Consider the following 13,400-nt stretch of genomic DNA (forward strand, 5'->3'; position numbering starts at 1 on the left):
CCCCACGGCGACCCACAACCCGCCCAGCCCTTGCCCACCCTGGGCAGCGGCAGAGCACGGCCGTGCCCCTGGGGCGAGCAGCTCTCGGGTGGAGGCTCTCGGCCGTGGGGTGCCGAAGAGGGCTTTGGGGACCTGGAGGGGTCCCAGATGCAGCTGAGGGGTCCCCATGGCCACAATGGGGTGCGGAATATTGGGGCTGACTCTCACCCCAGCTCTTCTCTCCACTGCTCCTGCCCCTCCTGGGGTCCTTTTTCTCCTCCCTTGGGCTTGGGGGGGTCTCACATCCCTCCTCCTCGCCACTGGCTGCCCCTCAGTGAGTCCCAAACCCCCCGGAAGGTCGTGCTCCCCGCCCCGGACAGACGACCGGACACGGTGGGTTCAGCTCCGTTGGTCTTTACTGGCTTGGGGGGACATGCGGGGCCGGAGGGGTGGGGGCCCGGGGCAGGGGGCTCCGCGCACAGCCCCGTCCCGCCTGAGGGACATCGACACACGCTACGGACACGGCTGCGGCCGGCCGGGGGCTGATGGGTGCTGGGGAGGAACGAGCGACCCCACCCCACCCCGAAATACAGGTTGTGACAACGAGGTGCATGTCCCCGAGTCATCTCAGATGTGGAGAGAGGAGGAAGAGATGAGAGATGAGAAAAGAAGAATGAGGAGAAGAAGAGAACACCAAGAAGAGTAGAACATGACATGAAGGCGGCCGAAAAGAGGAGGAGGAGAAGGAGGAGAACGGGGACATGAAGAGGAGATGACATGAAGAGGAGAAGATGACAAGAGGCGAAGGCCAAGAAGAGAAGGGGGAGAAGAAGAGGAGAACATGACATGAAAAGAAGCCACGAAGAGGAGAAGATGACAAGAGGAGAAGGCCAAGAAGAGAAGGGGGAGAAGAAGAGGAGAACATGACATGAAAAGAAGCCATCAAGAGGAGAAGATGACAAGAGGAGAAGGCCAAGAAGAGAAGGGGGAGAAGAAGAGAACATGACATGAAAAGAAGCCATCAAGAGGAGGAGGTGGCCAAGAAGAGAGGATGACAAGAGAAGAAGGAGGAGGAGAGGGGAAGATGAGAAGAGACAAAGATTGAAAGAGAAGAGACAAAGATTGAAAGAGAAGAGACAAAAAGATGAGAAGAGACAAAAAGATGAGAAGGGAAGAGACAAAGATGAGAAGAGACAAAGATCGGAAGAGAAGAGAAGAGACAAAAAGATGAGAAGAGCCAAAGATGAGAAGAGAAGAGCCAAAGATGAGAAGAGCCGTTGGCTTTCCAGCCCCGTTCCCAGGCGCCTGGGACACCGCTCTCGGCTCCGGCCACCCCCTCTGTGGCCACACCGTGGCCGCCCGCCCATGGAGCTGCTCCCCACGGGGACTGGGGCACAGCCGGGGCCCTTTGCTCCCGGCCGGGGCCGGGGGCGCCCCGGCAAAGCCCAACCCCAACTGCCAACAGTCACCAAGCGAAGGAGTCCCGGCTCCCCGGCCACCCCGGGTCCGTGGCCGTCGCCCGGCCGGGGCCATGCCATGCGGGTGCCATCACCAGCAGCAGCTCCACCGTCTCCCCGGGGGTGGCCGGGGGGGGTGCCGGCGGCTTCTCCCCACCCGTGGCCACCGAGCCGGGCGTCTCACGGCCAAGCGTCCTCGTCCAGCGCCTCCCGCTCCCGCGGGAGCCAGGAAGGCTCCAGGAAGGAGGAGAGGACGCTCTGCAGAGCCCCCCAGGCCTTGTGCTCCCCAGGCTTGGGGCTGCCGGTGGGGGGCCGGGGAGGGGCCCCCCCAGAGCCCCGCGGGGTGGGGATCCTGGAGGGCTTCTTGTGGGGCTGCGTGTCCAGCCGGGGCTTGGCCTGGGGGCGCGGGGACGGCGCTGGGAAGGAAGGCACCGGCTCGGGGACCCCCGGCACTCCCGGGGCTCCGTCCGCCATGGCGGGGGCCTCCTCCGTCTCCGGCAGCTCGTCCTCCCCCGGCGCCCAGTCGGTGTCGGACTCGGGGCACCCCCGCGGCTCCCGGGCGTCCCAGGAGGCCGGGAAGCAGCTGCTCTCGTCGGAGGAGCTGGAGAGGGCCGGCCGGCGCCCCGCATCCGCCATTTCGGGGGCCGCCGGCGGCGGTGGGGGGCCGGCCCCATTCCCGCTCCGCCGGCCGTCCTCGGCGGGGAGGCCGTGCTTGCCGAAGACGTTGAGGGAGGACGAGGAGGAGCTGGAGGAGCAGTAGGCCGAGTCGGCGGCGGTGGCGGGGGGCAGCGGGGACGCGGAGGGGGTCTCCCCGTCCTCCAGCTCCGCCATCATCCGCGTGTTGGCCAAGAACTCCTCCTCCAGCCGGCGGAAGAGCTGCTGCTCCTGGCCGGGCTCCAGCCGCAGCGGGGCCCGCAACCGCCGTGCCAGCTCCTCCAGCTCCCGCTGCAAGGCCTCCCCGGCCCCGCCGCCATGCGGGGCCTCCCCGGGCCCCCCGACCCGCTGCCCCCCAACCCCTTCCTCCAGCGAGGAGCGGCGTGGGGCGGGCGCGGGGCTGCGGGCGGCCGGGCGGGAAGGGGTCCGGCTGCGGGGAGGGCTGCTGGGCCGGGAGGGGGTCTGGGCCCGCGCCCAGGAGTGCTGCCCGTCCCGCCGGCGGCTGATGAGCAGCAGGGGCTGGGGGCCGGGGCGGCCATGGCTGCGGGCACGCGGCAGGGCCCGGCCAGGCCCGTTGGGCACCCGCGAGCGGCCGCGCTCCTCCGGAGCCGTTCGTCCGCCCGGGGAGGGGGCGGCGTCGCGGGGCGGCGGCGGCGGCGGGGGGACCCCCCGGTTGGGGTCTCGGCGGCGGGGGGTGCCCCCATCCCGCGGGCCCGGGGGGCCGCTCTGCGCGGAGGAGGCCGAGGAGTCGCTGTCGCCCGAGCAGCGGCGGGAGCGGGTGGGAGCGGCGTCGCGGGGCCTGGGGGGGCACCGGGAAGAGGGTCGGGGGGGCTGGAGGGGCAGTGCAAGCCCCGTTTCAACCCCCATTGCCCCCCCCATTGCCCCCCATTGCACTTCCATTGCCTCCCATTGCACTTCCATTGCCTCCCATTGCACTCCCCATTGCACCCCCATTGCACCCCAATTGTCCGCATTGCCCCCCCATTGCACTCCCATTGCCCCCCCATTGCACTCCCATTGCTCCCCCATTGCACTCCCCATTGCACCCCAATTGTCCACATTGCACCCCCCCATTGCACCCCCCATTGCACTCCCCATTGCACCCCAATTGTCCACATTGCCCCCCCATTGCACTCCCCATTGCACCCCCATTGCACCCCAATTGTCCACATTGCACCCCCCCATTGCACTCCCATTGCCCCCCCCATTGCACTCCCCATTGCACCCCCATTGCACTCCCATTGCTCCCCCATTGCACTCCCCATTGCACCCCCATTGCACCCCAATTGTCCACATTGCCCCCCCATTGCACCCCCCATTGCACTCCCCATTGCACCCCCATTGCACTCCCATTGCTCCCCCATTGCACTCCCCATTGCACTCCCATTGCACCCCAATTGTCCACATTGCACCCCCCCATTGCACCCCCCATTGCACCCCCATTGCACTCCCATTGCCCCCCCACTGCACTTCCCATTGCACCCCCATTGCACCCCAATTGTCCACATTGCCCCCCCATTGCACTCCCATTGCCCCCCATTGCACCCCAATTGTCCACATTGCCCCCCCATTGCACTCCCCATTGCACCCCCATTGCACTCCCCATTGCACTCCCCATTGCGCCCCCATATACACCCCATTGCCCCCCCAATTGTCCACATTGCACCCCCCCCATTGCCCCCCCATATACCCCCCATTACACCCCCACTTGCACACCCCATTGCACCCCAATTGTCTACATTGCACCCCCCATTGCACCCCCATTGTCCACACTGCATCCCCCCATTGCACCCCCCCATTGCACTCCCCATTGCACCCCCATATACCCCCCATTGCACACCCCATTGCACACCCCATTGCCCCCCCCAATTGTCCACATTGCACCCCCCCATTGCCCCCCCATATACCCCCCATTACACCCCCACTTGCACACCCCATTGCACCCCAATTGTCTACATTGCACCCCCCATTGCACCCCCATTGTCCACACTGCATCCCCCCATTGCACCCCCCCATTGCACTCCCCATTGCACCCCCATATACCCCCCATTGCACACCCCATTGCACACCCCATTGCCCCCCCAATTGTCCACATTGCACCCCCCCATTGCCCCCCATTGCACCCCCATATATCCCCCATTGCACCCCCCCATTGCACCCCCCATTGCACTCCCATTGCACCCCAACTGTCTGCATTGCACCCCCCATTGCCCCCCTCCATTGCACCCCATTGCCCCCCAATTGTCCGCATTGCCCCCCCATTGCCCCCCCATTGTACTCCCCATTGCCCCCCATATACCCCCCCATTGCACCCCCCATTGCACCCCCCCATTGCACTTCCATTGCACCCCATTGCACACCCCATTGCCCCCCAGTTGTCCGCATTGCCCCCCCCACTGCCCCCCCCACTGCCCCCCCATTGCCCCCCCCCGCACGCCCCTTCCCGCCAGGGGCAGCTCGCCCTGCCTGCCAATCACCGTACAGGGGCGTGGCTACACCAGGCCCCGCCCCGCCCCACGCCGTGCGCACTGCGCCTGCGCGCTGGCAACGGCGGGAAGAGGCCGCGGGGAGGCGGGGGGGGGGAGAGACCCCACGGCCGCGACCCCCCCGAGCCCGGGCGGTGTGGGGCGGGATGGGCTGGGCCTGCGCGGGGAGGAGGCCTCTGCCCCATGGCAGGGCCCAGCCCCACGGCGGGGCCTCCGCCCTGCTACGGGTCTGGAGTCTGCCATGGGGCTGAGGCCTTGCCGTGGGGCTGAGGCCTTGGCACAGGGCCGAGGCCCTGCCATGGGGCTGGAGCTTGCCATGGGGCTGAGGCCTTGCCATGGGGCTCAGGCCTTGCCGTGGGGCCGAGGCCTTGCCATGGGGCCGAGGCCTTGCTGTGGAGTTGGGCCCTGCCGTGGCGCTGAGGCCTTGCTGTGGAGTTGGACAATGCCGTGGGGCTGAGGCCTTGCCGTGGGGCTGGAGCTTGCCATGAGGCTGAGGCCTTGGCACAGGGCTGAGGCCTTGCCATGGGGCGGAAGCCTTGCTGTGGAGTTCGGCCTTGCCGTGGGGCTCAGGCCTTGCCGTGGGGCTAGAGCTTGCCATGAGGCTGAGGCCTACTGTGGGGCTTGAGGCCTTGCCGTGGGGCTGGGCCCTGCCATGGGGCTGAGGCCTTGCCGTGGGGCTGAGGCCTTGCCGTGGGGCTTGAGGCCTTGCTGTGGGGCTGGGCCCTGCCGTGGGGCTGGGCCCTGCCATGGGGCTGGAGCTTGCCATGGGGCTGAGGCCTTGCCATGGGGCTCAGGCCTTGCCGTGGGGCCGAGGCCTTGCCATGGGGCCGAGGCCTTGCTGTGGAGTTGGGCCCTGCCGTGGCGCTGAGGCCTTGCTGTGGAGTTGGACAATGCCGTGGGGCTGAGGCCTTGCCGTGGGGCTGGAGCTTGCCATGAGGCTGAGGCCTTGGCACAGGGCTGAGGCCTTGCCATGGGGCGGAAGCCTTGCTGTGGAGTTCGGCCTTGCCGTGGGGCTCAGGCCTTGCCGTGGGGCTAGAGCTTGCCATGAGGCTGAGGCCTACTGTGGGGCTTGAGGCCTTGCCGTGGGGCTGGGCCCTGCCATGGGGCTGAGGCCTTGCCGTGGGGCTGAGGCCTTGCCGTGGGGCTTGAGGCCTTGCTGTGGGGCTGGGCCCTGCCGTGGGGCTGGGCCCTGCCATGGGGCTGGAGCTTGCCATGGGGCTGAGGCCTTGCCATGGGGCTCAGGCCTTGCCGTGGGGCCGAGGCCTTGCCATGGGGCCGAGGCCTTGCTGTGGAGTTGGGCCCTGCCGTGGCGCTGAGGCCTTGCTGTGGAGTTGGACAATGCCGTGGGGCTGAGGCCTTGCCATGGGGCTGGAGCTTGCCATGAGGCTGAGGCCTTGGCACAGGGCTGAGGCCTTGCCATGGGGCGGAAGCCTTGCTGTGGAGTTCGGCCTTGCCGTGGGGCTCAGGCCTTGCCGTGGGGCTAGAGCTTGCCATGAGGCTGAGGCCTACTGTGGGGCTTGAGGCCTTGCCGTGGGGCTGGGCCCTGCCATGGGGCTGAGGCCTTGCCGTGGGGCTTGAGGCCTTGCTGTGGGGCTGGGCCCTGCCGTGGGGCTGGGCCCTGCCATGGGGCTGAGGCCTTGCTGTGGAGTTGGGCCCTGCTGTGGGGCTGAGGCCTTGCCATGGGGCTGAGGCCTTGCTGTGGGGCTGGAGCTTGCCATGAGGCTGAGGCCTACTGTGGGGCTTGAGGCCTTGCCATGGGGCTGGGCCCTGCCATGGGGCCGAGGCCTTGCTGTGGGGCTTGAGGCCTTGCCGTGGGGCCGAGGCCTTGCCATGGGGCTGAGGCCTTGCCGTGGGGCTGGAGCTTGCCATGAGGCTGAGGCCTACTGTGGGGCTTGAGGCCCTGCCATGGGGCTGGGCCCTGCCGTGGGGCTGAGGCCTTGCCGTGGGGCTGCCATGGGGCTGGGCCTGGCCGGTGGGTGTTCCCCAGCTGGGCTGCACGTCCTTTCCCTGGCTCCTGGTGACGGCAGTTGTGCCTCCCCCCTCCCCCAGGCAGCACCCATGGGTGCCCTACCTGGCCGTGCTGGCCGCCCGCTGCTCAGCGGGGCTCCTTGAGGGGCTGGCAGAGCCGGGCAGTGGGGCTGACCCCCCCCGGGGGGGCAAACCCTCCTGCTTGGCGCTGGCCGATGGCTTTGGGATGCCGGTGTCCCCAACACCCCTCGGCTGGTGGCCGCCCCGCTCCGTCCTGGCGTGGCCGCTGTCCCCCCCGGCCGCGGTGGGGCCGGGCGCACGGGGGCGGCGGGGGGTGCTGGGGCTGCGGGTGCGGGATGCGGGGGAGAAGCAGCTGGGAGCTGGTTTTTGCGGGGAGAAGCCCGGGGTGCGGGGCTGGGGCAGGCGGTGCGCTGGAAACAGAGACATGGGGGGGTTGGAGGGGGGCAATCCCTTGTCACCCACACCCCCCCACCCACCTCATGTTGCGCCAGCACCCGGCTTTTCCAGCCAGGGGTTCCCACGCTGGGGGTTAATCACCTCGGGAATTAATTTGGCTGGAAACCTGCCTTTTCTCCCCGCTCCTTTTCCCGTTTCAGCCGGATCAGCGCCCGGAGCAGCCCAGCCCCAGGGAAAGGAGCCCCGGGAAGAGCCACAGGAGCGGTGAAGGTGGTGAGGTGGGGCGGCACCGGCCGGGCGGGGGGGTGCGGCGGTGGGCTGGGGGTGCTGGGTGGGGGTCCCTGGGCCCCGGGGGCACTCACAGAGGGAAGCGCAGCGGCACGGGTCGTGCTTGTCCAGGTAATGTTCCAGTGTGTCCCAACCGCCGCCGACGCGCACCATGACGTGGCTCCTCAGCACCTGCGGACAGCCGGTCACCCCGCCCGCCCTGCCCCCTCCCCTGGATGGGACCAAAGAGGGACCACTCCTGGAGGGGGGGTGGGGGGGAACGGGGCGAACAGCCCCCCCCCGGTCCCAGATGTGGGGCAGTTTGTGGGGAGTAAATCCAGCTCGGCGCCCTCCCACCACGGGGTCTCGCAGGACACGTCCCCACTGCACCGAGGAGCGAGGGAAGGGGGACTGAGGGGGGGTCCCGGCGTGGGGCGGGGGACAGTGGGGTGAGAGGCGCGATGGCGGCGGCGGCGGCTCTTACTCGGACGAAGATGAGGGTGCTGGAGTCGCCCACTTTGTATTTACCCTCGGAGACCTTGACCATGGGGAACTGGGAGGGGCAGGAGCAGCAGCCCAGGATCTCCCGCACCTGCGGCAGAAAGGAGAGGGGGCCGTGGGGCGCCGACCCCCAGCTATAGGGCCAGCCCCTATAGATAGGTGCGCGCTGTATAGAGCCCACGGAGAGTGGGGAGCCAGCTGGGTGCCGGCCCGCCAGCTCCCCTCCTCCTGCCGCTGCGTGTCCCGGCGGGAGGGACAGGCCGTGGGCAGCGCGCTGCCCGTCCCTGCCGAGGAGCAGCCGGGTGGGTTCCTGTGGGAGCCCAAACCGGTGGGTCCCGCTGCAGCCCCGGGCGGTGGGGGCCACCCATAGCACCCACACAGCGTGGGAGAGGAGCCCGGGGTGGGGGGTGGGGGGGGCTTCCCATGGCCACCCCTGAGCAGGCTGAGAACGGGCACAACTCGCTTCAGCTGCTGCCAGCCCCACTCCCTGGAGCCCACCACCCACTCTGGGACCCCCAGGTGTGGGGAGCTCAGAGCCGCCCCGAAACTGGGAAGGAGGAGGAACGCCCCCCAGCCCTGCTAATCCCCAAACCACGGGGGATTTGCCCCCCGCCAAGCACCCCCGCTATGGGGCAGGGACCTCCAGTGCCCCACTGCACCCCACATTTTCCGCCAACAGAAAAGGGTTAAAGCCCCATTTTTTTGTGTGTCCCCCCAAAAAAACCCCAACTTCAGCGTCTGGTGCCGATACAAAGCCAAAGGGAGGATTTGGGGGGGCTGACCCGGGGACCCCCCCCATCCCCGTGGGGCCAGCTGCCCGCTCTGGGGCGGCCGCCCTGCCCGCGGCCTGGCCGGCGCTGACGTCAGGGATTAGGCAGGGAGCCACGGGGACACGCGGGGACACGGCCGCATCCTGCCCTGGCCCGGGGTGGGAGGGGGGGGACAAGTCCTGCTGCCTCCCCCACCCCTGAATTTTTGGGGGTTTTTTTGTATAATTCCTCTTTTTCTTTTTTTTTTTTTTGCAGTTCTGCCTTCCTGCCCACCGCAGGGCTCCAGCCAGGGCAGGATCCGGCCGCTCCGCTTCCCATCCGGGGCAGCAGCCGGCTGGCAAGGTCAGCCCCAACCGGGGAAACTGAGGCACGGGGGTGTGGGCTGCATTGAGGGGGGGGTCCTGACCCGGGGTGGGGGGGAACATGGGGAGCAGTCGGGCCGGATCCGGCACCGTCAGGCTCCTCCCCGGCTCCAGCGCTGCCCATAAAAGCCGATGGCGAGGAATTACGCAGCCCGGAAAAATTGCAGCCGGGGTTGGCAGCGCCCGGCCAGGGGGGCTGGGGGGGTTTGGGGGGGCAACAGCAGGGAGGGGGGGGGCCCTTTGCAGCAGCAGCGGGTGGAGGGGGGGGTGCAGGATGCTCCCCCCGCCCCGTGGCAGCTGCGGGACTTAATGAGGAATCGGGGTTTCAATTGACAAAGGGCTTTGAGCTTAGGGAGTCAGGGGAGGGCAGACCCCCCCCCGCGTCCCCCCGTGTCCCCCATGTCCCCCCCCCTGTCCCCGTATTAATCCGCTGCCTCACGCGCGGGCCGGATCCTGCACCCGGCCTGCCTTTAATCCCTCCTGAGCCTCCCAGCCCCCGGGGGGGGTCCCTGCACCCCGGCTTGCGGAGGGCCCCCCCCCCTTCTTGATGCCCCAAATCATGGCCGTGAGCAGCCGGGATGTCCCCACGTCCGTCTGTCCCTGGGGACACCAGCCCCATGGTGCTGCGGGGAGGAGGGCCAGCTCCGGGCAGGAGCAGGTTCCCGGGATGGGGACCGCTGTGTGTGTGTCCCCCCCCCACCCCGCAGGGAGGAAGTGGCAGGGGTGGAGGTGACACCCGTGTCCCCCCCTGTGATTATGGCCACGGCCACCGAAATAACCCGTCCTGACGTCAGGAGGCTCCGCGGGGCTCCGGGGCCTGGCTGGGCGGCCGAGGGCCTCCCAGGGGCCACCGAGAGCCGGGTTGGGTGGGTAGAGGGGACCTCCCGGGGCCACAGGGACAGGGGGGACCTTCCGGGGGCCATAGGGCACCCCGTTGGGTGGCCAGAGAGGACCTCCCGGGGGCCATAGGGATGGGGGGGACCTCCTGGGGCCATAGGGACGGGGGGGACTTTCTGGGGGCCATAGGACACCCCGTTGGGTGGCCAGAGAGGACCTCCCGGGGGCCATAGGGACGGGGGAGACCTCCCGGGGGCCATAGGGCACCCCATTGGGTGGCCAAACAGGACCTCCTGGGGGCCATAGGGACGGGGGGGACCTCCTGGGGGCCATAGGGCACCCCATTGGGTGGCCAAACAGGACCTCCCGGGGGCCATAGAGCACCCCGTTGGGTGGCCAGAGAGGACCTCCCAGGGCCATAGGGCACCCCGTTGGGTGGCCAGAGAGGACCTCCCGGGGGCCATAGAGCACCCCGTTGGGTGGCCAGAGAGGACCTCCCGGGGGCCATAGAGCACCCCGTTGGGTGGCCAGAGAGGACCTCCCAGGGCCATAGGGCATCGTTGGGTGGCCAGAGAGGACCTCCCGGGGGCCATAGGGACGGGGGGGACCTCCTGGGGGCCATAGGGCACCCCATTGGGTGGCCAGAGAGGACCTCCCAGGGCCATAGGGACGGGGGGGACCTCCTGGGGGCCATAGGGCACCCCATTGGGTGGCCAGAGAGGACCTCCCAGGGCCATAGGGCACCCTGTTGGGTGGCCAGAGAGGACCTCCCAGGGCCATAGGGACGGGGGGGGACCTCTCAGGGCCATAGGGCACCCCGTTGGGTGGCCCTCGCGGCCCTCGCCCAGGCACGGGGCTCCCAGGGGAGCGCGGCTCACCAGCTCGTCCAGGTTCTTCAGGTCGCAGAGGGCGATGGGCCGGGCCCTGCCGGGGTAGGCGGGCGCCTGGGGGTCCCGGCTCTCCTGGCGCGCACCCCGGCACGCCATAGGCCGTTTGGTCCCTCATCTCCTCCTCGATCTCCTCCTCCATCTGGATCAGCATGGGGGCCAGCATGCCAAACTTGGAGCCCCTCCTGGCCACCTCCAACAAGCAGAGGACAAAGTTCTTCTCGTTCTTCTTCAGCACCAAGTCGTTGGTCTCGAACATGAGGACGTCCTGGATGCCGAGGTCCTGCCGGCACCACTGGATGAAGTTGGAGACGTTATCCCGGGCGATGAAGGAACCCGGCACCACGTTCTTGGCCTGGAAGACGACCTCGGTCCCGGGGACGCGCATACGGGCGGCCGCCTCGGGGTGCCGCTGCTGGAAGTCGAGGGCGATGCGGTTGACGTTGTTGGCGTGGCGGCAGAGGTGGCAGCCCGTCTCCAGGCTCTCCAGGAAGGTGTCCGCCTGCAGCTCCAGGTCGTAGAGGGTGTTGAACCACTCGGCCAAGTCCTCCTTCATGGCCTCCAGGTACTCCTCGCTGGAGCGGAAGGGACGGATGCTCTTGGAAGCGGCCGACTGGATGTGGCTGGGGTCGGCCATGGCGAGCTGCCTGCGGGGCGGGGGGGGCAATGGGTGCTGGTAGGGGTGGGTGGGGTGGGCAGCACCCCCCCCCAGGGCCCCCCCCCAGCCCCCAGCGGCTCCTCCCCAAGCGGGGTTGGGCCACCCGGGGTGTGTGTCACCCCCCAGCATGGGGGACCCCCGTGTGCCTCAGTTTCCCCCATCCCTTCCCTGGGGGCAGGAGGGAGAACACCACCATCTCCACAACCTGCCTGGCCCCTGCCAGCACCCACAGCACCGGCACCCCGTGTCCCCCCCCCGCCCCGTGTCCCCCCCACCCTGTGTCCCCCCACCCCGTGTCCCCCCCACCTCGTGTGTCCCCCCCCCCCCCCGTGTCCCCCCCCACACTGTGTCCCCCCCCACCTCGTGTCCCCCCCCACCCCGTGTCCCCCCCCCATGTCCCCCCCACACTGTGTCTCCCCACCCTGTGTCCCCCCCACCCCATCTCACCACCCCATGTCCCCCCACCCCATGTCCCCCCATCCCGTGTCCCCCCCACCCTGTCTCACCACCCCGTGTCCCTCCCACCCTGTGTCCCCCCCGCCCCATGTCACCCCCCCATCCCGTGTCCCCCCCACCCCGTGTCCCCCCCCACCCTGTGTCTCCCTGCCTCATGTCCCCCCCACCCCATGTCCCCCCCCACCCCATCTCACCACCCTGTGTCTCCCCACCCCACGTCCCCCCCACCCTGTGTCCCCCCACCCCATGTCCACCCGCCCCATGTCCCCTCTGCCCCCCCAGATTAATAAGTCCCTTGTCACCGATGTCCCCCCCCACCAGGCCCCCCACTGTGGGACTGTGGCAGAGAGCCCCCCCCACCCCAAAAGCTGCCCAGTCACGGTGGGTGTCACCACGGTGGGTGTCAGCACCCCGGGAGCAGGTGACACCCCCGGGACAGCAGGGGGTGGCCCACGCCAGGGGCAGGCAGACCCCCCCCCGCCCCACTACCGCCCCCCAGTGTCCCCCGCGGGGGGGGGCGTTGGGCCCCAGCGCTCAGCCATGGGGGGGGGCAGCACCCTGAGGACCCCCCCCCCACCCTCCCTGACCTGGGGGGGTACAAGAGCTGGTGAACCCCCCCCCCCCCCCGCTGGGGGGGCGCCCCAGTGACCCCCCCCCCCCCGCATTGCAGCCCCCCCCAGCCCCACACCCTGGGGGGGGTCCCTTCCCCTGGGGGTGTCCATGCTGCCGGGGGGGGGTCCCCTTTCCTCGGGGGGGGGATATTTCTACCCGGGGGTCCCTTGGGGGGGGGGGGGGTGTCTTTCTGCGGGGGGGGGGCGTCTGCGGGGGGGGGGGAGGGGGGGGTCAGCACCTGCGAAGCAGATGCCGACTTGTGCGGGGGGAGGCGGGGACGGGACACAGGGGGGGGACACGCGGGGGGGGGGGGCACAGGGAGAGGGACCCCCCCCCCGCCCCTCTCCGCCGCACTCACCGCCGGCTCCGCGCTCCGCTACCGCCGGGCCGGGCCGCGCCGCCCGCCCGCTCCCCGCTCCGGGCCGGGCCGCGGCTCTGAGCCCCGGGGGGGCCCCGCCGCCACCGCCGCCACCGCCGCCCGGCCCCGCGCAGCCCCCGCCGCCATCCGCCGCCGGGAGCGGAGGGCCCGGAGGGAGCGGAGCGGAGAGCGGCCGCCGCCGCCGCGCCCGGGCCGGGAAGTTGGAGGCGGCCCAGAGAGGGCCGGGAGGGAGCGGCGGGCGGGGACGGGCCCACACGCGGGACACGGACGCGGGGGGGGGGGGGCGGCGACACATATTCCCCGCCCCCCCCCCGGTGTGATTTGACCCGCACGCCCCGGGGACACCCCCCCCCCCTCCCCGTCCCCGCACCGGGGGACACACGCGGGGACAGGATCGGGCCCTCCCCGCAGCTCAGGGGGGGTGCGGATCGCGGGGGCGGGGGGGGCGCTGGGGCAGCTCCAGCACCCACCCCACCCCCCCCCCGTGACGCTCCATCCCGCGTGGGGGTGTCCCCCCCCCCCCCGGCCAGGGGTGCTCCCAGGAGAGGTCAGCAGCGGTACGGGGATAAACAGCGGGAATTTTATTTAAAAAAAAACAAACAAAAAACAAACCATCACAACCATCGACATCGCTACAGGTCACCGCCGCCGCACCCAGCACCCAGCACCCAGCACCCAGCACCCAGCACCCAGCACCCTCGCGCCAAGGG

At 69.8% G+C, this 13,400-nt stretch overlaps 1 protein-coding gene across 1 annotated transcript; it reads right to left on the reverse strand.

Moving 5' to 3' along the window:
* Window positions 1–1,573: 1,573 nt before the first annotated feature.
* GAS2L1 (growth arrest specific 2 like 1) lies at window positions 1,574–12,690 on the reverse strand. The gene is given in 7 exon segments (XM_059827895.1): window positions 1,574–2,921; window positions 6,905–6,975; window positions 7,324–7,420; window positions 7,713–7,820; window positions 10,577–10,669; window positions 10,671–11,232; window positions 12,670–12,690. Coding segments are annotated over 6 exon segments (2,226 nt in total). The 5' UTR covers window positions 11,223–11,232; window positions 12,670–12,690; the 3' UTR covers window positions 1,574–1,616.
* Window positions 12,691–13,400: the final 710 nt, after the last annotated feature.

The sequence above is a fragment of the Gavia stellata genome, chromosome 21, assembly GCF_030936135.1.
Source record: "Gavia stellata isolate bGavSte3 chromosome 21, bGavSte3.hap2, whole genome shotgun sequence".
Lineage (NCBI taxonomy): Eukaryota > Metazoa > Chordata > Aves > Gaviiformes > Gaviidae > Gavia > Gavia stellata.